General features: G+C 41.1%; 1 protein-coding gene across 2 annotated transcripts in view; it reads left to right on the top strand.

Annotated features, from left to right (window-relative positions):
• LOC106592108 (protein XRP2) overlaps nt 1–23,307 on the top strand; it is a 40,332-nt gene that overhangs the window by 12,347 nt on the left and 4,678 nt on the right. Inside the window, exons 1-2 of one of the 2 annotated variants that reach the window (XM_045687228.1) lie at nt 473–562; nt 3,002–3,670. In XM_045687228.1, the coding sequence (XP_045543184.1) occupies nt 3,020–3,670 (651 nt within the window). In that variant the 5' untranslated portion in view covers nt 473–562; nt 3,002–3,019. Of the gene's footprint in view, nt 1–472; nt 563–3,001; nt 3,671–23,307 lie in introns of those variants that run through there. The other variant, XM_045687227.1, reaches the window with a different exon arrangement.

Below are 23,307 nucleotides of genomic sequence, written 5' to 3' on the forward strand. Positions count from 1 at the left end.
CTTTGAGGAGTCAGTATAAGCTTGGTAGGGTCGTCAATGTCAACGCTGACAAGGAGGGCATTGTGAGAGATGCAAATATACGAACCTTCCCAAGTTATCCCATCTCAACTTTGAAGCATGTTTGTGGAGACAAAGCAAAGAAACGTTCAACCAAAATCCCTGCTACAATTCTTCACAGGGACGTCAGGCGTTTGGTTGTGTTATTACCTGTAGAAGAGCAGAAGTAAAGCGATCGAAGATGGAGCCGATGTGACCTCCTTGGGTTCAAGAACCAGGAGATCAAGTGGGAGGTGTTGCGTCAAAAGACAGGTATTCATATTCAAGGCGTTCAGATTTTCAACTGATTTCAAAGATAAAACACCAGCAGGGGGCGAAAGAGTGTATGCATTGTGGAACCCATCATTTGCTTGTGTTTCCCTGGGGAACATATATACTGGTGCACCTTTGTGATAGCAGGTGGTGAAATGTTTGGTGGAAAAGCATTTCACTGGAAGTCCTTCACGGAAGAGGAGACTCTCATCCATACACATTCAGCTCATTTAGGATTCTGGAGACTCAACCGGTAGGCACATGGACATTGTTGTGTAAAATTGTTGCCAGTTAGGTGTTTATTTGTGTTGAGAATTGAGACCAATTCTCTAATTTAGTATATAGTATAATTTAGATAATATGACTACATTAAGATTATATATTTAATTTGAAATGACCTTACTTGAAGTAATGTATATTTCTTTTTGTGTTTTGCCTTTAAAGGTTATCAACCTAACTAACTAACTAATGAACTAATGAACTAACTAACTAACTGACTAAAGAAATAAAAGAAGTCAGAAGAAAATTGAGTTGTCCCTTGCGTCCTTCAGTCCTTAAAGGCCTTTTTCAAGTTTGGGCAAAGAGCTGCAGTGTGAACCATACACAACTTGACAGACATTATGTTATACAATACATGCATGTTTTGTTCAATCAAGTTCATATTTATATCAAAAACCAGCTTTTTACATTAGCATGTGACTAGCATTCCCACCGAACACTTCCGGTGAATTTACTAAATTACTCACGATAAACGTTCACAAAAAACATAACAATTATTTTAAGAATTATAGATACAGAACTCCTTTATGCACTCGCTATGTCCGATTTTAAAATAGCTTTTCTGTGAAAGCACATTTTGCAATATTCTGAGTAGATAGCCCGGCCATCACAGGCTAGCAATTTTGACACCCACCAAGTGTGGTACTCACCAAACTCCGATTTACTATTAGAAAAGTATGATTACCTTTGCTGTTCTTCGTCAGAATGCACTCCCAGGACTTCTACTTCAATAACAAATGTTGGTTTGGTTCCAAATAATCCATAGTTATATCCAAATAGCGGCGTTTTGTTCATGCGTTCAAGACACTATCCGAAGGGTAAAGAAGGGTGACGCGCCCGACGCGTTTCGTGACAAAAAAATTCTAAATATTCCATTACCGTACTTCGAAGCATGTCAACCGCTGTTTAAAATCAATTTTTATGCTATTTTTCGCGTAAATAAGCGATAATATTCCGACCGGGAGTCGTTGTTTTCGTTCAAAGAGAGAGAAAGTAAACATGGTGTCGGCTCGTGCACACGCCTCCAGTCTCATTGTCCTCAGATCGACCATTATCCAAATGCGCTAATGTTTTTCAGCCATGGCCTGCAAAGCCACCATTCATCTTTCTGGCGCCTTCTGAGAGCCTATGGGAGCGTTAGAAAATGTCACGTTATGCCAGAGATCCCCTGTTTTGGTTAGAGATGATCAAGAAGGCCATGAAATGGTCAGAGAGAGCGCTTCCTGTTTGGAATCTTCTCAGGTTTTGGCCTGCCAAATGAGTTCTGTTATACTCACAGACACCATTCAAACAGTTTTAGAAACTTTAGGGTGTTTTCTATCCAAATCAAACAATTATATGCATATTCTAGTTACTGGGCAGTAGTAACCAGATTAAATCGGGTACGTTTTTTATCCGGCCGTGCAAATACTGCCCCCTATCCCCAACAGGTTAACAGGAGAGGATGATGAACACAGAACCTCTAATTTAACAGGAGAGGATGATGAACACAGAACCTCTACTTTAACAGGAGAGGATGATGAACACAGAACCTCTACTTTAACAGGAGAGGATGATGAACACAGAACCTCTACTTTAACAGGAGAGGATGATGAACACAGAACCTCTACTTTTTGTCTGTATACTACGATATATAAAAATAAGAGCGTCTGCTAAATGACGTAAATGTAAATGTAATAAACAGCTATTTATTACTGGAAATGTTAAAGTGAAAAATCTGAGTCTCAGCACAATTCCGTCACCATGGAATTTCCACTCATAAACAATGGCTGCTGGCTATGTATTTAGCCAGTCTAGATTAGATTTGACCCAGTCTCGAATAGATTTGACCCAGTCTAGAATAGATTTGACCCAGTCTAGAATAGATTTGACCCAGTCTAGATTAGATTTGACCCAGTCTAGAATAGATTTGACCCTGTCTAGATTAGATTTGACCCTGTCTAGATTAGATTTGACCCTGTCTAGATTAGTTTTGACCCAGTCTAGATTAGATTTGACCCAGTCTAGATTAGTTTTGACCCAGTCTAGATTAGTTTTGACCCAGTCTAGATTAGTTTTGACCCAGTCTAGATTAGATTTGACCCAGTCTAGATTAGATTTGACCCAGTCTAGATTAGATTTGACCCAGTCTAGATTAGTTTTGACCCAGTCTAGAATAGATTTGACCCAGTCTAGATTAGATTTGACCCAGTCTAGATTAGTTTTGACCCAGTCTAGATTAGATCAGTAATAGCAGCAGAAATAACTACAGTACATACATCACAGGGATACACTTTTTATATTTCAATACCACAATTAATAATATGTAATTGCCATGTTTATGCACTAGTCTAGAACCAAGTTTCTCAACCTTTTGGTACCTAAAGTGTTCCACCCCCCCTTTGATTTGTCCTCTTGTCCTGTCCCCTTGCAGGTTGACCCTAAGGACTTTATGCTAACGGGGCTGAAGGACGCCACGGTGGGCCGTCTGCCAGGCAAGCTGAACGGACAACAGTTTGTCATCCAGGACTGTGACAACTGTAAGATCTTCGTGTTGGATCACTCCGCCACCATCACCATCGACGACTGCACTAACTGCTGCATCGTTATGGGTCCAGTGAAGGGCAGTGTGTTCTTCAGGGACTGTAAGGATATCAAGTGTGTGGTGGCCTGTCAGCAGTTCAGGACCAGGGACTGTCAGAAGATGGAGGTGTTCCTGTGTTGTGCCACTCAGCCCATCATTGAGGCGTCCACGGGGATGAAGTTCGGCTGCTTCCAGTACTACTACCCCGAGCTGGCCTTCCACTTCAAGGACGCAGGCCTCAGCATCTTCAACAACAACTGGAGCAACGTCCATGACTTCACGCCCGTCTCAGGGGAGACCAACTGGAGCCTGCTGCCTGAGGACACTGTGGTGTTGGACCATGTTCCAGCCCCTGACCCGGAGTCAGAGTTTAAATCAGTCCGGGTCTCAGCTGAGGCTTCCCGCAGCATCGTACCCATGACCAAAGGAGGCAGACGCAAAGAGAGTGACGAGTCCTGTCTGTTTGTGTTCTTCGCTGGGGAGTACACCACTGCTAACGCCCGGAAACTCATTGACGAGGTGAGGAGGAGGTAGAGGGAAGGAAGTTAGTACAGAGTCGTTCCACCTCAAAAAGAAAAAGAAAGAGCGTTGAATCCCACCATCTCAGATTTTTCTGGAATCGTTTCTGTTAGAAATAAGATTACCGTTCCTGCAACATTGTTTTGTTTAAATATAATTTGATCTCTGAGAAATTAATCTAATTGATTGCACCCAAATTAGCCATTTTTATTATTGATAAGATCCATATAATATTCAATAAATATAGTACCTAACATCTGATTTGGACCAACCTGTTTTCCAACAATGAGTTAGCCATGGGGTTAGCCATGGGGTCAGCCATGGGGTCAGCCATGGGGTCAGCCATGGGGTCAGCCTAATCCGACTGATTTACCGTCAATCGAGTGCGTTCTAACAACTAATCGGCAATTGCGATTTCGAGCGTTAATAACTTCCAATAATGAATTAACTAAACCGTTTTAATAATTGCACTATAACACAAAGCTACAACAACAATACACTGAAGCTATATGCTATTTATTGAATCTGTTCACCAGCTCAAGGTAGGCTACACAAGTGGATGAAATCGATTTGCAATGACTCCGGTGATATCTTCATTTTAACATATTTAGTGTATTAAACTGTAGTCTACAGTAGCCCACAATGGCATAGAAATGAATAGGTTACTTGATGGCCAACAGATGCAAATGTATCATTCTCCACATTTAATGTTAGTTTCATTGAGGACTTTTCCACATAACGGAAGCACGTGAGAGAGTTCCATTTCAAATTTCCACTCGTGCATAATGACACGTTAAATAGTCCTACCTACACCTGTGTCTCCATAATGACATGTTAAATAGCCCTACCTACACCTGGTAAACAGGTGACTCCATAATGACATGTTAAGTAGTCCTACCTACATACCAGGTGTCATAATGACATGTTAAATAGCCCTACCTACACCTGGTAAACAGGTGACTCCATAATGACATGTTAAATAGCCCTACCTACATCTGGTAAACAGGTGACTCCATAATGACATGTTAAATAGTCCTACCTACATGTCTCCATAATGACATGTTAAATAGTCCTACCTACACCTGGTAAACAGGTGACTCCATAATGACATGTTAAATAGCCCTACCTACATGTCTCCATAATGACATGTTAAATAGTCCTACCTACACCTGGTAAACAGGTGTCTCCATAATGACATGTTAAATAGTCCTACCTACACCTGTCTCCATAATGACATGTTAAATAGTCCTACCTACACCTGGTAAACAGGTGTCTCCATAATGACATGTTAAATAGTCCTACCTACAGGTGTCTCCATAATGACATGTTAAATAGTCCTACCTACACCTGGTAAACAGGTGTCTCCATAATGACATGTTAAATAGTCCTACCTACACCTGGTAAACAGGTGACTCCATAATGACATGTTAAATAGTCCTACCTACACCTGGTAAACAGGTGTCATAATGACATGTTAAATAGTTCTACCTACACCTGGTAAACAGGTGACTCCATAATGACATGTTAAATAGTCCTACCTACACCTGGTCAACAGGTGTCATAATGACATGTTAAATAGCCCGACCTACACCTGGTAAATAGGTGACTCCATAATAACATGTTAAATAGCCCTACCTACACCTGGTAAACAGGTGACTCCATAATGACATGTTAAATAGCCCTACCTACACCTGGTCAACAGGTGTCATAATGACATGTTAAATAGCCCTACCTACATCTGGTAAACAGGTGACTCCATAATGACATGTTAAATAGTCCTACCTACATGTCTCCATAATGACATGTTAAATAGTCCTACCTACACCTGGTAAACAGGTGACTCCATAATGACATGTTAAATAGCCCTACCTACACCTGGTAAACAGGTGACTCCATAATGACATGTTAAATAGTCCTACCTACACCTGGTAAACAGGTGACTCCATAATGACATGTTAAATAGTCCTACCTACACCTGGTAAACAGGTGACTCCATAATGACATGTTAAATAGTCCTACCTACACCTGGTAAACAGGTGACTCCATAATGACATGTTAAATAGTCCTACCTACACCTGGTCAACAGGTGTCATAATGACATGTTAAATAGCCCGACCTACACCTGGTAAATAGGTGACTCCATAATAACATGTTAAATAGCCGTACCTACACCTGGTAAACAGGTGACTCCATAATGACATGTTAAATAGCCCTACCTACACCTGGTAAACAGGTGACTCCATAATGACATGTTAAATAGCTCTACCTACACCTGGTAAACAGGTGACTCCATAATGACATGTTAAATAGCCCTACCTACACCTGGTAAACAGGTGATTCCATAATGACATGTTAAATAGCCCTACCTACACCTGGTAAACAGGTGACTCCATAATGACATGTTAAATAGCCCTACCTACACCTGGTAAACAGGTGACTCCATAATGACATGTTAAATAGCCCTACCTACACCTGGTAAACAGGTGACTCCATAATGACATGTTAAATAGTCCTACCTACACCACCAGGTGTCTCCATAATGACATGTTAAATAGCTCTGGTCATCCTCCAGATGAGGAAGTGAAACCTCTGGTCATCCTCCAGATGAGGAAGTGAAACCTCTGGTCATCCTCCAGATGAGGAAGTGAAACCTCTGGTCATCCTCCAGATGAGGAAGTGTGTCATGGTGTTCACTTCCTCCCTACTCCACCCAGACAGTTATTAAGAAATGCAGAACAATTGAAGTTGTTACGGTCATATGAGACCATGCAATCAATGACAGTCCTTGAGTGAACAATACTGAAACTGTGAGATAATGTTGAAAACGTATTATTATTATTATTATTATTATTATTATTATTATTATTATTAGAGACACAACACCAGAACTATCCGTTTGCTGATGTAACTTCCAGAGGTCTGATTGGGCTACTTTCTGCTCGGTAGAAACAGATGTACGTCCCAAATGGCACCCTATTACCTATAAAGTAGTGCACTATTGTAGTAGTAGTAGTGCTCTGTTGTAGTAGTAGTGCTCTGTTGTAGTAGTAGTGCTCTGTTGTAGTAGTAGTAGTAGGAGTGCTCTGTTGTAGTAGTAGTAGTAGTAGTAGTGCTCTGTAGTAGTAGTAGTGCTCTGTTGTTGTAGTAGTAGTAGTAGTGCTCTGTTGTAGTAGTAGTAGTGCTCTGCTGTAGTAGTAGTGCTCTGCTGTTGTAGTAGTAGTGCTCTGCTGTAGTAGTAGTAGTAGTAGTAGTAGTAGTAGTAGTAGTGGTCTGTAGTAGTAGTAGTGGTCTGTAGTAGTAGTAGTGGTCTGTAGTAGTAGTAGTAGTGGTCTGTTGTAGTAGTAGTAGTGCTCTGCTGTAGTAGTAGTAGTGCTCTGTTGTAGTAGTAGTAGTAGTAGTAGTGCTCTGTAGTAGTAGTAGTGCTCTGCTGTAATAGTAGTGCTCTGCTGTAGTAGTAGTGCTCTGTAGTAGTAGTAGTAGTGCTCTTCTGTAGTAGTAGTATTAGTAGTAGTAGTAGTAGTGCTCTGTTGTAGTAGTAGTGCTCTGCTGTAGTAGTAGTAGTGCTCTGCTGTAGTAGTAGTAGTGCTCTGCTGTAGTAGTAGTAGTGCTCTGCTGTAGTAGTAGTAGTAGGAGTGCTCTGTTGTTGTAGTAGTAGTAGTAGTAGTAGTAGTAGTAGTAGTGCTCTTGTTGTTGTAGTAGTAGTAGTGCTCTGCTGTAGTAGTAGTAGTAGGAGTGCTCTGTTGTAGTAGTAGTAGTAGTAGTAGTAGTAGTAGTAGTAGTAGTAGTGCTCTGTTGTAGTAGTAGTGGTCTGTTGTAGTAGTAGTGCTCTGTTGTAGTAGTAGTGCTCTGTTGTAGTAGTAGTGCTCTGTTGTAGTAGTAGTAGGAGTGCTCTGTTGTAGTAGTAGTAGTAGTAGTAGTGCTCTGTAGTAGTAGTAGTGCTCTGTTGTTGTAGTAGTAGTAGTAGTGCTCTGTTGTAGTAGTAGTAGTAGTGCTCTGCTGTAGTAGTAGTGCTCTGCTGTTGTAGTAGTAGTGCTCTGCTGTAGTAGTAGTAGTAGTAGTAGTTGTAGTGCTCTGTTGTAGTAGTAGTAGTAGTGGTCTGTAGTAGTAGTAGTGGTCTGTTGTAGTAGTAGTAGTGCTCTGCTGTAGTAGTAGTAGTGCTCTGTTGTAGTAGTAGTAGTAGTAGTAGTAGTAGTGCTCTGTAGTAGTAGTAGTGCTCTGCTGTAATAGTAGTCCTCTGCTGTAGTAGTAGTGCTCTGTAGTAGTAGTAGTAGTAGTGCTCTTCTGTAGTAGTAGTATTAGTAGTAGTAGTAGTAGTAGTGCTCTGTTGTAGTAGTAGTGCTCTGCTGTAGTAGTAGTAGTGCTCTGCTGTAGTAGTAGTAGTGCTCTGCTGTAGTAGTAGTAGTAGGAGTGCTCTGTTGTAGTAGTAGTAGTAGTAGTAGTAGTAGTGCTCTGTAGTAGTAGTAGTAGTGCTCTGTTGTTGTAGTAGTAGTAGTAGTGTGCTCTGTAGTAGTAGTAGTGCTCTGTTGTTGTAGTAGTAGTAGTAGTGCTCTGTTGTTGTAGTAGTAGTAGTAGTGCTCTGTTGTAGTAGTAGGAGTGCTCTGTTGTTGTAGTAGTAGGAGTGCTCTGTTGTAGTAGTAGTAGGAGTGCTCTGTTGTAGTAGTAGTAGTAGTGGTAGTAGTAGTAGTAGTAGTGCTCTGTAGTAGTAGTAGTGCTCTGTTGTTGTAGTAGTAGTAGTGCTCTGTAGTAGTAGTAGTGCTCTGTTGTAGTAGTAGTGCTCTGTTGTTGTAGTAGTAGTGCTCTGCTGTAGTAGTAGTAGTAGTAGTAGTGCTCTGTTGTAGTAGTAGTAGTAGTAGTAGTAGTAGTAGTGCTCTGTTGTAGTAGTAGTGCTCTGCTGTAGTAGTAGTAGTAGTAGTAGTAGTAGTAGTAGTGCACTGTAGTAGTAGTAGTGCTCTGCTGTAGTAGTAGTAGTAGTAGTAGTAGTAGTAGTGGTCTGTTGTAGTAGTAGTGCTCTGCTGTAGTAGTAGTAGTAGTGCTCTTCTGTAGTAGTATTAGTAGTAGTAGTAGTAGTGTTCTGTAGCAGTAGTGCTCGGTAGCAGTAGTAGTGCTCTGTTGTAGTAGTAGTAGTAGTAGTAGTGCTCTGTTGTAGTAGTAGTAGTAGTGCTCTGTTGTAGTAGTAGTGCTCTGTTGTAGTAGTAGTAGTTGTGCTCTGTTATAGTAGTAGTAGTAGTACTCTGTTGTTGTTGTTGTAGTAGTAGTGCTCTGTAGCGGTATTGCTCTGTTGTAGTAGTAGTGCTCTGTTGTAGCAGTAGTGCTCTGTAGCAGTAGTAGTGCTCTGTTGTAGTAGTAGTAGTAGTGCTCTGTTGTAGCAGTAGTGCTCTGTAGCAGTAGTAGTGCTCTGTTATAGTAGTAGTAGTAGTGCTCTGCTGTTGTAGTAGTAGTAGTAGTAGTAGTAGTGGTCTGTTGTGGTAGTAGTGCTCTGCTGTAGTAGTAGTAGTGCTCTGCTGTAGTAGTAGTAGTGCTCTGTTGTAGTAGTTGAAGTAGTAGTGCTCTGTTGTAGTTGCAGTGCTCTGTAGTAGTAGTAGTGGTGCTCTGTAGTAGTAGTAGTGGTGCTCTGCTATAGTAGTAGTAGTAGTGCTCTGCTGTAGTAGTAGTAGTGCTCTGTTGTAGCAGTAGTGCTCTGTAGCAGTAGTACTCTGTAGCAGTAGTAGTGCTCTCTTGTAGTAGTAGTAGTGCTCTGTTGTAGTAGTTGTGCTCTGTTATAGTAGTAGTAGTTGTACTCTGTTGTAGTAGTAGTAGTAGTGCTCTGTAGTAGTAGTGCTCTGTTGTAGCAGTAGTGCTCTGTTGTAGCAGTAGTGCTCTGTTGTAGTAGTAGTGCTCTGCTGTAGTAGTAGTGCTCTGCTGTAGTAGTAGTAGTGCTCTGCTGTAGTAGTAGTAGTGCTCTGCTGTAGTAGTAGTAGTGCTCTGTTGTAGTAGTTGAAGTAGTAGTGCTCTGTTGTAGTTGCAGTGCTCTGTAGTAGTAGTAGTAGTGGTGCTCTGTAGTAGTAGTAGTGGTGCTCTGCTGTAGTAGCAGTAGTGCTCTGTAGCAGTAGTACTCTGTAGCAGTAGTAGTGCTCTCTTGTAGTAGTAGTAGTGCTCTGTTGTAGTAGTAGTAGTTGTGCTCTGTTATAGTAGTAGTAGTTGTACTCTGTTGTAGTAGTAGTAGTAGTAGTAGTAGTAGTAGTAGTAGTAGTGCTCTGTAGTAGTAGTGCTCTGTTGTAGTAGTAGTGCTCTGTTGCAGTAGTAGTGCTCTGTTGCAGCAGTAGTGCTCTGTTGTAGCGGTAGTGCTCTGTAGTAGTAGTGCTCTGCTGTAGTAGTAGTGCTCTGATGTAGTAGTAGTAGTGCTCTGTTGTAGTAGTAGTGCTCTGTAGTTTTAGTGCTCTGTTGTAGTAGTAGTGCTCTGTTGTGGTATTGCTCTGTTGTAGTAGTAGTGCTCTGCTGTAGTAGTAGTAGTAGTGCTCTGTAGTAGTAGTGCTCTGTAGTGGTAGTAGTAGTGCTCTGCTGTAGTAGTAGTAGTAGTAGTAGTAATGCTCTGTAGTAGTAGTAGTGCTCTGTTGTAGTAGTAGTAGTAGTATTAGTAGTGCTCTGTTGTAGTAGTAGTGCTCTGTAGTAGTAGTAGTAGTAGTGCTCTGCTGTAGTAGTAGTAGTAGTAGTAGTAGTAGTAGTAGTAGTGCTCTGTTGTAGTAGTAGTGCTCTTCTGTAGTAGTAGTAGTAGTAGTAGTAGTAGTAGTGTTCTGTTGTAGTAGTAGTGCTCTGCTGTAGTAGTAGTAGTAGTAGTAGGAGTGCTCTGTAGTAGTAGTAGGGCTCTGTAGTAGTAGTAGTGCTCTGTTGTTGTTGTTGTAGTAGTAGTGCTCTTCTGTAGTAGTAGTAGTAGTAGTAGTAGTAGTCTGTTGTAGTAGTAGTGCTCTGCTGTAGTAGTAGTAGTAGTAGTAGTAGTGCTCTGTTGTAATAGTAGTGCTCTGCTGTAGTAGTTCTCTGCTGTAGTAGTGCTCTGCTGTAGTAGTAGTAGTGCTCTGTTGTAGTAGTAGTAGTAGTAGTGCTCTGTTGTAGTTGCAGTGCTCTGTAGTAGTAGTACTCTGTAGCAGTAGTAGTGCTCTCTTGTAGTAGTAGTAGTGCTCTGTTGTAGTAGTAGTGCTCTGTTGTAGTAGTAGTAGTAGTAGTAGTGCTCTGTTGTAGTAGTAGTGCTCTGTAGTAGTAGTAGTGCTCTGCTGTAATAGTAGTGCTCTGTTGTAATAGTAGTGCTCTGCTGTAGTAGTTCTCTGCTGTAGTAGTGCTCTGCTGTAGTAGTAGTAGTGCTCTGTTGTAGTAGTAGTAGTAGTAGTAGTAGTAGTAGTGCTCTGTTGTAGTTGCAGTGCTCTGTAGTAGTAGTACTCTGTAGCAGTAGTAGTGCTCTCTTGTAGTAGTAGTAGTGCTCTGTTGTAGTAGTAGTGCTCTGTTGTAGTAGTAGTAGTAGTAGTGCTCTGTTGTAGTAGTAGTGCTCTGTAGTAGTAGTAGTGCTCTGCTGTAATAGTAGTGCTCTGCTGTAGTAGTAGTCCTCTGTAGTAGTAGTGCTCTGTTGTAGCAGTAGTGCTCTGTAGCAGTAGTACTCTGTAGCAGTAGTAGTGCTCTCTTGTAGTAGTAGTAGTGCTCTGTTGTAGTAGTAGTGCTCTGCTATAATAGTAGTGCTCTGCTGTAGTAGTAGTTCTCTGTAGTAGTAGTAGTAGTAGTAGTAGTGCTCTTCTGTAGTAGTATTAGTAGTAGTAGTAGTGCTCTTTTGTAGTAGTAGTGCTCTTCTGTAGTAGTAGTAGTAGTAGTAGTAATGCTCTGTAGTAGTAGTAGTAATGCTCTGTAGTAGTAGTACTAATGCTCTGTAGTAGTAGTAGTAGTGCTCTGTTGTAGTAGTAGTAGTAGTAGTAGTGCTCTGTTGTAGTAGTAGTAGTAGTAGTAGTAGGGCTCTGTAGTAGTAGTAGTGCTCTGTTGTTGTTGTTGTAGTAGTAGTGCTCTTCTGTAGTAGTAGTAGTGTTCTGTTGTAGTAGTAGTGCTCTGCTGTAGTAGTAGTAATAGTAGTAGTGCTCTGTTGTAGTAGTAGTGCTCTGTTGTAATAGTAGTGCTCTGTTGTAATAGTAGTGCTCTGCTGTAGTAGTAGTAGTTCTCTGCTGTAGTAGTGCTCTGCTGTAGTAGTAGTAGTGCTCTGTTGTAGTAGTAGTAGTGCTCTGTTGTAGTTGCAGTGCTCTGCAGTAGTAGTGCTCTCTTGTAGTAGTAGTAGTGCTCTGTTGTAGTAGTAGTGCTCTGTTGTAGTAGTAGTAGTAGTAGTAGTGCTCTGTTGTAGTAGTAGTGCTCTGTAGTAGTAGTAGTGCTCTGCTGTAGTAGTAGTGCTCTGCTGTAGTAGTAGTGCTCTGTAGTAGTAGTAGTAGTAGTGCTCTGCTGTAGTAGTAGTAGTGCTCTGTTGTAGTAGTAGTGCTCTGTTGTAGCAGTAGTGCTCTGTAGCAGTAGTACTCTGTAGCAGTAGTAGGGCTCTCTTGTAGTAGTAGTAGTGCTCTGTAGTAGTAGTGCTCTGCTGTAATAGTAGTGCTCTGCTGTAGTAGTAGTGCTCTGTAGTAGTAGTAGTAGTGCTCTTCTGTAGTAGTATTAGTAGTAGTAGTGCTCTTTTGTAGTAGTAGTGCTCTGCTGTAGTAGTAGTAGTAGTGCTCTGCTGTAGTAGTGCTCTGCTGTGGTAGTAGTACTAGTAGGAGTGCTCTGTAGTAGTAGTAGTAGTGCTCTGCTGTAGTAGTAGTAGTGCTCTGTTGTAGCAGTAGTGCTCTGTAGCAGTAGTACTCTGTAGCAGTAGTAGGGCTCTCTTGTAGTAGTAGTAGTGCTCTGTAGTAGTAGTGCTCTGCTGTAATAGTAGTGCTCTGCTGTAGTAGTAGTGCTCTGTAGTAGTAGTAGTAGTGCTCTTCTGTAGTAGTATTAGTAGTAGTAGTGTGCTCTTTTGTAGTAGTAGTGCTCTGCTGTAGTAGTAGTAGTGCTCTGCTGTAGTAGTGCTCTGCTGTGGTAGTAGTACTAGTAGGAGTGCTCTGTTGTAGTAGTAGTAGTAGTAGTGCTCTGTAGTAGTAGTAGTAGTGCTCTGTTGTTGTAGTAGTAGTAGTAGTGCTCTGTAGTAGTAGTAGTGCTCTGTTGTTGTAGTAGTAGTAGTAGTAGTGCTCTGTTGTAGTAGTAGTAGGAGTGCTCTGTTGTAGTAGTAGTAGGAGTGCTCTGTTGTAGTAGTAGTAGTAGTAGTAGTAGTGCTCTGTAGTAGTAGTAGTGCTCTGTTGTTGTTGTAGTAGTAGTAGTAGGAGTGCTCTGTAGTAGTAGTAGTGCTCTGTTGTAGTAGTGCTCTGTTGTTGTAGTAGTAGTAGTAGTAGTGCTCTGTTGTTGTAGTAGTAGTAGTAGTAGTGCTCTGTTGTAGTAGTAGTAGTAGTGCTCTGTTGTAGTAGTAGTGCTCTGCTGTAGTAGTAGTAGGAGTGCTCTGTTGTAGTAGTGCTCTGTTGTTGTAGTAGTAGTAGTAGTAGTAGTGCTCTGCTGTAGTAGTAGTAGTAGTGCTCTGTTGTAGTAGTAGTGCTCTGCTCTAGTAGTAGTAGTAGTAGTAGTAATGCTCTGCTGTAGTAGTAGTAGTAGTGCTCTTCTGTAGTAGTATTAGTAGTAGTAGTAGTAGTAGTGTTCTGAATCAGTAGTGCTCGGTAGCAGTAGTAGTGCTCTGTTGTAGTAGTAGTAGTAGTAGTTGTGCTCTGTTGTAGTAGTTGTGCTCTGTTGTAGTAGTAGTGCTCTGTTGTAGTAGTAGTGCTCTGTTGTAGTAGTTGTGCTCTGTTGTAGTAGTTGTGCTCTGTTATAGTAGTAGTAGTAGTAGTACTCTGTTGTTGTTGTAGTAGTAGTGCTCTGTAGCGGTATTGCTCTGTTGATGTAGTAGTGCTCTGTTGTAGCAGTAGTGCTCTGTAGCAGTAGTAGTGCTCTGTTGTAGTAGGAGTAGTAGTGCTCTTTTGTAGTAGGAGTAGTAGTGCTCTGTTGTAGTAGTAGTAGTAGTGCTCTGTTGTAGTAGTAGTGCTCTGCTGTAGTAGTAGTAGTAGTAGTAGTAGTGGTCTGTTGTGGTAGTAGTGCTTTGCTGTAGTAGTAGTAGTAGTAGTGCTCTTCTGTAGTAGTATTAGTAGTAGTAGTAGTGCTCTGTTGTAGTATTAGTGCTCTGTTGTAGTAGTAGTGCTCTGTTGTAGTAGTAGTAGTTCTCTGCTGTAGTAGTAGTAGTTCTCTGCTGTAGTAGTAGTAGTGCTCTGTTGTAGTAGTAGTAGTAGTGGTGCTCTGCTGTAGTAGTAGTAGTAGTAGTGCTCTGCTGTAGTAGTAGTAGTGCTCTGTTGTAGCAGTAGTGCTCTGTAGCAGTAGTACTCTGTAGCAGTAGTAGTGCTCTCTTGTAGTAGTGCTCTCTTGTAGTAGTGCTCTGTTGTAGTAGTAGTAGTAGTGCTCTGTTGTAGTAGTAGTAGTAGTGCTCTGTTGTAGTAGTAGTGCTCTGTTGTAGTAGTAGTGCTCTGTTGTAGTAGTAGTGCTCTGTTGTAGCAGTAGTGCTCTGTAGCGGTATTGCTCTCTTGTAGTAGTAGTGCTCTGTAGCGGTATTGCTCTGTTGTAGTAGTAGTGCTCTGTTGTAGCAGTAGTGCTCTGTAGCAGTAGTACTCTGTAGCAGTAGTAGTGCTCTGTTGTAGTAGTAGTGCTCTGTTGTAGTAGTAGTAGTAGTGCTCTGTTGTAGTAGTAGTGCTCTGTTGTAGTAGTAGTGCTCTGTTGTAGCAGTAGTGCTCTGTAGCGGTATTGCTCTCTTGTAGTAGTAGTGCTCTGTTGTAGCAGTAGTGCTCTGTAGCAGTAGTGCTCTGTAGCAGTAGTAGTGCTCTGTAGCAGTAGTAGTAGTAGTAGTAGTGCTCTGTTGTAGTAGTAGTAGTGCTCTGTTGTTGTAGTAGTAGTAGTAGTAGTGCTCTGTCGTAGTAGTAGTGCTCTGTTGTACTAGTAGTAGTAGTAGTAGTAGTAGTAGTAGTAGTGCTTTGTTGTAGTAGTAGTGCTTTGTTGTAGTAGTAGTGCTCTGTTGTAGTAGTAGTAGTAGTGCTCTGTTGTAGTAGTAGTGCTCTGTTGTAGTAGTAGTGCTCTGTTGTAGTAGTAGTGCTCTGCTGTAGTAGTAGTAGTAGTGCTCTGTTGTAGTAGTAGTAGTAGTAGTAGTAGTAGTAGTAGTAGTAGTAGTGCTCTGTTGTATTAGTAGTGCTTTGTTGTAGTAGTAGTGCTCTGTTGTAGTAGTAGTAGTAGTAGTGCTCTGTTGTAGTAGTAGTGCTCTGCTGTAGTAGTAGTAGTAGTAGTAGTAGTAGTAGTAGGAGTGCTCTGTAGTAGTAGTGCTCTGCTGTAGTAGTAGTAGTAGTAGTAGTAGTAGTAGTAGTAGTAGTAGTAGTAGTAGTGGTCTGTTGTAGTAGTAGTGCTCTGCTGTAGTAGTAGTAGTGCTCTTCTGTAGTAGTATTAGTAGTAGTAGTAGTAGTGCTCTGTTGTAGCAGTAGTGCTCTGTAGTGGTATTGCTCTGTTGTAGTAGTAGTGCTCTGTTGTAGCAGTAGTAGTAGTGCTCTGTTGTAGTAGTAGTGCTCTGTTGTAGTAGTAGTAGTTGTGCTCTGTTATAGTAGTAGTAGTTGTGCTCTGTTGTTGTAGTAGTGCTCTGTTGTAGCAGTAGTGCTCTGTAGTAGTAGTGCTCTGTTGTAGTAGTAGTGCTCTGTTGTAGTAGTAGTGCTCTGTTGTAGTAGTAGTGCTCTGTTGCAGTGGTAGTGCTCTGTTGTAGCGGTAGTGCTCTGTTGTAGTAGTGCTCTGTTGTAGTAGTGCTCTGATGTAGTAGTAGTAGTGCTCTGTTGTAGTAGTAGTGCTCTGTAGTTTTAGTGCTCTGTTGTAGTAGTAGTGCTCTGTAGTAGTACTGCTCTGTTGTAGAAGTATTGCTCTGTAGCGGTATTGCTCTGTTGTAGTAGTAGTGCTCTGCTGTAGTAGTAGTAGTAGTGCTCTGTAGTAGTAGTGCTCTGTAGTAGTAGTAGTAGTGCTCTGCTGTAGTAGTAGTAGTAGTAGCAGTAGTAGTAGTAATGCTCTGTAGTAGTAGTAGTGCTCTGTTGTAGTAGTAGTAGTAGTAGTAGTAAGTGTGCTCTGTTATAGTAGTAGTAGTAGTGCTCTGTTGTAGTTGTAGTAGTGCTCTGCTGTAGTAGTAGTAGGAGTGCTCTGTTGTAGTAGTGCTCTGTTGTAGTAGTAGTAGTAGTAGTAGTAGTAGTAGTAGTAGTGTTCTGTTGTAGTAGTAGTGCTCTGCTGTAGTAGTAGTAGTAGTAGTAGTAGTAGTAGTACTGCTCTGTAGTAGTAGTAGTAGTAGTAGTGCTCTGTAGTAGTAGTAGTGCTCTGTTGTTGAATTAGTAGTGCTCTTCGGTAGTAGTAGTAGTAGTGTTCTTTTGTAGTAGTAGTGCTCTGCTGTAGTAGTAGTAGTAGTAGTAGTAGTAGTAGTAGTAGTAGTAGTGCTCTGCTGTAGTAGTAGTGCTCTGCTGTTGTAGTAGTAGTGCTCTGCTGTAGTAGTAGTAGTAGTAGTAGTAGCTCCGCTGTAGTAGTAGTAGTAGTAGTGCTCTGCTGTAGTAGTAGTAGTAGTACTGCTCTGTAGTAGTAGTAGTAGTAGTAGTAGTGCTCTGTAGTAGTAGTAGTGCTCTGTTGTTGTAGTAGTAGTGCTCTTCTGTAGTAGTAGTAGTAGTAGTAGTAGTAGTAGTGTTCTTTTGTAGTAGTAGTGCTCTGCTGTAGTAGTAGTAGTAGTAGTAGTAGTAGTAGTAGTAGTGCTCTGCTGTAGTAGTAGTGCTCTGCTGTTGTAGTAGTAGTGCTCTGCTGTAGTAGTAGTAGTAGTATTTGTGCTCCGCTGTAGTAGTGCTCTGTTGTAGTAGTAGTAGTAGTAGTAGTAGTAGTGCTCTGCTGTAGTAGTAGTGGTAGTAGTAGTGCTCTGTTGTAGCAGTAGTGCTCTGTAGCGGTATTGCTCTGTTGTAGTAGTAGTGCGCTGTAGCGGTATTGCTCTGTTGTAGTAGTAGTGCTCTGTTGTAGTAGTAGTGCTCTGTTGTAGTAGTAGTGCTCTGTTGTAGTAGTAGTAGTTGTGCTCTGTTATAGTAGTAGTAGTAGTGCTCTGTTGTAGTTGTAGTAGTGCTCTGCTGTAGTAGTAGTAGGAGTGCTCTGTTGTAGTAGTGCTCTGTTGTAGTAGTAGTAGTAGTAGTAGTAGTACTCTGCTGTAGTAGTAGTAGTAGTAGTAGTAGTAGTAGTAGTAGTAGTAGTAGTAGTAGTAGTAGTAGCACTGTAGTAGTAGTAGTAGTGCTCTGCTGTAGTATTAGTAGTAGTAGTGGTGCTCTGTTGTAGTAGTGGTGCTCTGCTGTAGTAGTAGTAGTAGTTCTCTGCTGTAGTAGTAGTAGTGCTCTGTTGTAGTAGTTGTAGTTGCAGTGCTCTGTAGTAGTAGTGGTGCTCTGTAGTAGTAGTAGTAGTAGTGCTCTGCTGTAGTAGTAGTAGTAGTGCTCTGTTGTAGCAGTAGTGCTCTGTAGCAGTAGTACTCTGTAGCAGTAGTAGTGCTCTCTTGTAGTAGTAGTAGTGCTCTCTTGTAGTAGTAGTAGTGCTCTGTTGTAGTTGTAGTAGTAGTGCTCTGTTGTAGTAGTAGTGCTCTGTTGTAGTAGTAGTGCTCTGTTGTAGTAGTGCTCTGTTGTAGTAGTAGTGCTCTGTTGTAGCAGTAGTGCTCTGTAGCGGTATTGCTCTCTTGTAGTAGTAGTGCTCTGTAGCGCTATTGCTCTGTTGTAGTAGTAGTGCTCTGTTGTAGCAGTAGTGCTCTGTCGCAGTAGTGCTCTGTAGCAGTAGTAGTGCTCTGTAGCAGTAGTAGTAGTAGTAGTGCTCTGTTGTAGTAGTAGTGCTCTGTTGTTGTAGTAGTAGTAGTATTAGTAGTAGTGCTCTGTCGTAGTAGTAGTGCTCTGTTGTAGTAGTAGTAGTAGTAGTTCTTTGTTGTAGTAGTAGTGCTTTGTTGTAGTAGTAGTGCTCTGTTGTAGTAGTAGTAATAGTGCTCTGTTGTAGTAGTAGTGCTCTGCTGTAGTAGTGCTCTGTTGTAGTAGTAGTAGTAGTGCTCTGTTGTAGTAGTAGTAGTAGTGCTCTGTTGTAGTAGTAGTGCTTTGTTGTAGTAGTAGTGCTCTGTTGTAGTAGTAGTAGTAGTAGTAGTAGTAGTAGTAGTAGGAGTGCTCTGTTGTAGTAGTAGTAGTAGTGCTCTGCTGTAGTAGTAGTAGTAGTAGTAGTGGTCTGTTGTAGTAGTAGTTCTCTGCTGTAGTAGTAGTAGTGCTCTTCTGTAGTAGTATTAGTAGTAGTAGTAGTGCTCTGTTGTAGCAGTAGTGCTCTGTAGTGGTATTGCTCTGTTGTAGTAGTAGTGCTCTGTTGTAGCAGTAGTAGTAGTGCTCTGTTGTAGTAGTAGTGCTCTGTTGTAGTAGTAGTAGTTGTGCTCTGTTATAGTAGTAGTAGTTGTGCTCTGTTATAGTAGTAGTAGTTGTACTCTGTTGTAGTAGTAGTAGTAGTGCTCTGTTGTAGCAGTAGTGCTCTGTAGTAGTAGTGCTCTGTTATAGTAGTAGTGCTCTGTTATAGTAGTAGTGCTCTGTTATAGTAGTAGTGCTCTGTTGTAGTAGTAGTGCTCTGTTGCAGTAGTAGTGCTCTGTTGTGGTAGTGCTCTGTTGTAGTAGTGCTCTGCTGTAGTAGTGCTCTGATGTAGTAGTAGTAGTGCTCTGTTGTAGTAGTAGTGCTCTGTTGTAGTAGTAGTGCTCTGTAGTTTTAGTGCTCTGTTGTAGTAGTAGTACTGCTCTGTTGTAGAAGTATTGCTCTGTAGCGGTATTGCTCTGTTGTAGTAGTAGTGCTCTGCTGTAGTAGTAGTAGTAGTGCTCTGTAGTAGTAGTGCTCTGTAGTAGTAGTAGTAGTGCTCTGCTGTAGTTGTAGTAGTAGTAGTAGTAGTAGTAGTAGTAATGCTCTGTAGTAGTAGTAGTGCTCTGTTGTAGTAGTAGTAGTAGTAGTAGTAGTAGTAGTGCTCTGTTGTAGTAGTAGTGCTCTTCTGTAGTAGTAGTAGTAGTAAGCGTAGTAGTAGTAGTAGTGTTCTGTTGTAGTAGTAGTGCTCTGCTGTAGTAGTAGTAGTAGTAGTAGTAGTAGTAGTAGGGCTCTGTTGTAGTAGTAGTGCTCTTCTGTAGTAGTAGTAGCAGTAGTAGTAGTAGTAGTAGTAGTAGTAGTAGTAGTTCTTTTGTAGTAGTAGTGCTCTGCTGTAGTAGTAGTAGTAGTAGTAGTAGTAGTAGTAGTAGTAGAGTAGTAGTGCTCTGCTGTAGTAGTAGTGCTCTGCTGTTGTAGTAGTAGTGCTCTGCTGTTGTAGTAGTAGTGCTCTGCTGTAGTAGTAGTAGTAGTAGTATTTGTGCTCCGCTTTTGTAGTAGTAGTAGTAGTAGTAGTGCTCTGTTGTAGTAGTAGTAGTAGTAGTAGTAGTAGTAGTGCTCTGCTGTAGTAGTAGTAGTGGTAGTAGTAGTGCTCTGTTGTAGCAGTAGTGCTCTGTAGCGGTATTGCTCTGTTGTAGTAGTAGTGCGCTGTAGCGGTATTGCTCTGTTGTAGTAGTAGTGCTCTGTTGTAGCAGTAGTAGTAGTGCTCTGTTGTAGTAGTAGTGCTCTGTTGTAGTAGGTGTGCTCTGTTATAGTAGTAGTAGTAGTACTCTGTTGTTGTTGTAGTAGTAGTGCTCTGTTGTAGCAGTAGTGCTCTGTAGTAGTAATTCTCTGTTGTAGTAGTAGTGCTCTGTTGTAGTAGTAGTGCTCTGTTGTAGTAGTAGTGCTCTGTTGTAGTAGTAGTGCTCTGTAGTTTTAGTGCTCTGTTGTAGCAGTAGTGCTCTGTAGCGGTATTGCTCTGTTGTAGTAGTAGTGCTCTGTTGTAGTAGTAGTGCTCTGTAGTAGTAGTGCTCTGTTGTAGTAGTAGTAGTAGTAGTAGTAGTAGTAGTAGTAGTAGTAGTGCTCTGCTGTAGTAGTAGTAGTAGTAATGCTCTAGTAGTAGTAGTAGTAGTAGTGCTCTGTTGTAGTAGTAGTAGTTGTAGTAGTAGTGCTCTGTTGTAGTAGTAGTGCTCTGCTGTAGTAGTAGTGCTCTGCTGTAGTAGTAGTAGTGTTCTGTTGTAGTAGTAGTGCTCTGCTGTAGTAGTAGTAGTAGTAGTAGTAGGAGTGCTCTGTAGTAGTAGTAGTAGTAGTAGTGCTCTGTAGTAGTAGTAGTGCTCTGTTGTTGTAGTAGTAGTAGTAGTAGTAGTAGTGCTCTGTTGTAGTAGTATTAGTGCTCTGTTGTAGTAGTAGTAGTAGTAGTAGTGCTCTGTTGTAGTAGTAGTGCTCTGTTGTAGTAGTAGTGCTCTTTTGTAGCAGTAGTAGTGCTCTGTAGTAGTAGTGCTCTGTTAAAGCAGTAGTGCTCTTTTGTAGCAGTAGTAGTGCTCTGTAGTAGTAGTGCTCTGTAGTAGTAGTAGTGCTCTGTAGTAGTTAGTGCTCTGTAGTAGTAGTAGTGCTCTGCTGTTGTAGTAGTGCTCTGTTGTAGTAGTAGTGCTCTGTTGTAGTAGTAGTGCTCTGTTGTAGCAGTAGTGCTCTGTAGCGGTATTGCTCTGTTGTAGTAGTAGTGCTCTGTAGCGGTATTGCTCTGTTGTAGTAGTAGTGCTCTGTTGTAGCAGTAGTGCTCTGTAGCAGTAGTAGTGCTCTGTAGCAGTAGTAGTAGTAGTGCTCTGTTGTTGTTGTAGTAGTAGTAGTAGTACTAGTAGTAGTAGTAGTGCTTTGTTGTAGTAGTAGTGCTTTGTTGTAGTAGTAGTAGTAGTAGTAGTGCTCTGTTGTAGTAGTAGTAGTAGTAGTGCTCTGTTGTAGTAGTAGTGCTCTGCTGTAGTAGTAGTAGTAGTAGTAGTAGTGCTCTGTTGTAGTAGTGCTCTGTAGTAGTAGTAGTAGTAGTAGTAGTAGTAGTGCTCTGTTGTAGTAGTGCTCTGTTGTAGTAGTAGTGCTCTGTTGTAGTAGTAGTGCTCTGTAGTAGTAGTGCTCTGTAGTAGTAGTAGTGCTCTGTAGTAGTATTGCTCTGTTGTAGTAGTAGTAGTGCTCTGTTGTAGTAGTAGTGCTCTGTTGTAGTAGTAGTGCTCTGTTGTAGTAGTAGTGCTCTGTTGTAGTAGTTGTGCTCTGTAGTAGTAGTGCTCTGTTGTAGTAGTAGTAGTAGTGTTCTGTTGTAGTAGTGCTCTGCTGTAGTAGTAGTAGTAGTGCTCTGTTGTAGTAGTAGTGCTCTGTTGTAGTAGTAGTGCTCTGTAGCGGTATTGCTCTGTTTTAGTAGTAGTGCTCTGTAGCGGTATTGCTCTGTTGTAGTAGTAGTGCTCTGTTGTAGTTGTAGTAGCAGTAGTGCTCTGTGGCAGTAGTAGTAGTAGTGCTCTGTTGTAGTAGTAGTGCTCTGTTGTAGAAGTAGTGCTTTGTAGTAGTAGTGCTCTGTTGTAGTAGTAGTGCTCTGTTGTAGTATTAGTGCTCTGCTGTTGTAGCAGTAGTGCTCTGTAGCGGTAGTGCTCTGTAGTAGTAGTGCTCTGTAGCGGTATTGCTCTGTTGTAGTGCTCTGTAGTAGTAGTAGTAGTACTCTGTTGTTGTAGTAGTGCTCTGTAGTTGTAGTAGTAGTGCTCTGTAGTAGTAGTAGTACTCTGTTGGTGTAGTAGTGCTCTGTTGTAGTTGTAGTAGTAGTGCTCTGTTGTAGTAGTAGTACTCTGTTGTTGTTTTAGTAGTAGTAGTAGTAGTAGTAGTAGTAGTAGTGTGCTTTTTGTTCTTAACTGTTTTTCTGTTACCAAACTTTTCATCTGCGCAGTTCTTCCAGTAAATGTGTTTTTGGGAAATCTTCAGTGTAAATTGTTCAAAATAGTCCTTGTGTATAGAGTTGAATGGTTTGTTTAACTTACTTTTAAAGTGAACAATCAGTCTTAGCGTAATTCTGTTACCGTGCCCACGTGTCAAATAAGGACAAGGAGTTTGTGTTATGTGGATTTTATTTAATTTTTATTTTACCTTTTATTTAACTCGGCAAGTCAGTTAAGAACAAATTCTTATTTTCAATGACGGCCTAACTTCCTTGTTCAGGGGCAGAACGACAGATTTTTACCTTGTCAACTCGGGGATTCGATCTTGCAACCTTTTGGTTACTAGTCCAACACTCTAACCACTAGGCTACCTGCTGCCGATTGAACTGATTGTAGTGACCCAGGATTCCATGGTATTTGTAATGACCCAGGATTCCATGGGGTTTGTGTAATGACCCAGGATTCCATGGGGTTTGTGTAATGACCCAGGATTCCATGGGGTTTGTGTAATGACCCAGGATTCCATGGGGTTTGTGTAATGACCCAGGATTCCATGGGGTTTGTGTAATGACCCAGGATTCCATGGGGTTTGTGTAATGACCCAGGATTCCATGGGGTTTGTGTAATGACCCAGGATTCCATGGGGTTTGTGTAATGACCCAGGATTCCATGGGGTTTGTGTAATGACCCAGGATTCCATGGGGTTTGTGTAATGACCCAGGATTCCATGGGGTTTGTGTAATGACCCAGGATTCCATGGGGTTTGTGTAATGACCCAGGATTCCATGGGGTTTGTGTAATGACCCAGGATTCCATGGGGTTTGTGTAATGACCCAGGATTCCATGGGGTTTGTGTAATGACCCAGGATTCCATGGGGTTTGTGTAATGACCCAGGATTCCATGGGGTTTGTGTAATGACCCAGGATTCCATGGGGTTTGTGTAATGACCCAGGATTCCATGGGGTTTGTGTAATGACCCAGGATTCCATGGGGTTTGTGTAATGACCCAGGATTCCATGGGGTTTGTGTAATGACCCAGGATTCCATGGGGTTTGTGTAATGACCCAGGATTCCATGGGGTTTGTAATGACCCAGGATTCCATGGGGTTTGTAATTTTTGTGAAATAACATAAGTGGAGTCTTCTTCACTTCCTAAAAATGCACTACTGTCTCTTTAACAACAAGATACACTACTGTCTCTTTAACAACAAGATATACTATATATATACTACTGTCTCTTTAACAACAAGATACACTATATATACACTACTGTCTCTTTAACAACAAGATATACTAAATATATACTACTGTCTCTTTAACAACAAGATATACTAAATATATACTACTGTCTCTTTAACAACAAGATATACTATATATACACTACTGTCTCTTTAACAACAAGATATACTATATATACACTACTGTCTCTTTAACAACAAGATACACTATATATATAGACTACTGTCTCTTTAACAACAAGATATAATATATATATATATATATATATATATATATATATATATATATATATATATATATATACAGTACTGTCTCTTTAACAACAAGATATACTATATATACACACTACTGTCTCTTTAACAACAAGATATACTATATATATACTACTGTCTCTTTAACAACAAGATATAATATATATACACTACTGTCTAACAACAAGATATACTATATATATAACTACTGTCTCTTTAACAACAAGATATACTATATATATGCACTACTGTCTCTTTAACAACAAGATATACTATATATATACTACTGTC

Source organism: Salmo salar, chromosome ssa10, assembly GCF_905237065.1.
Source record: "Salmo salar chromosome ssa10, Ssal_v3.1, whole genome shotgun sequence".
NCBI classification, from domain to species: domain Eukaryota; kingdom Metazoa; phylum Chordata; class Actinopteri; order Salmoniformes; family Salmonidae; genus Salmo; species Salmo salar.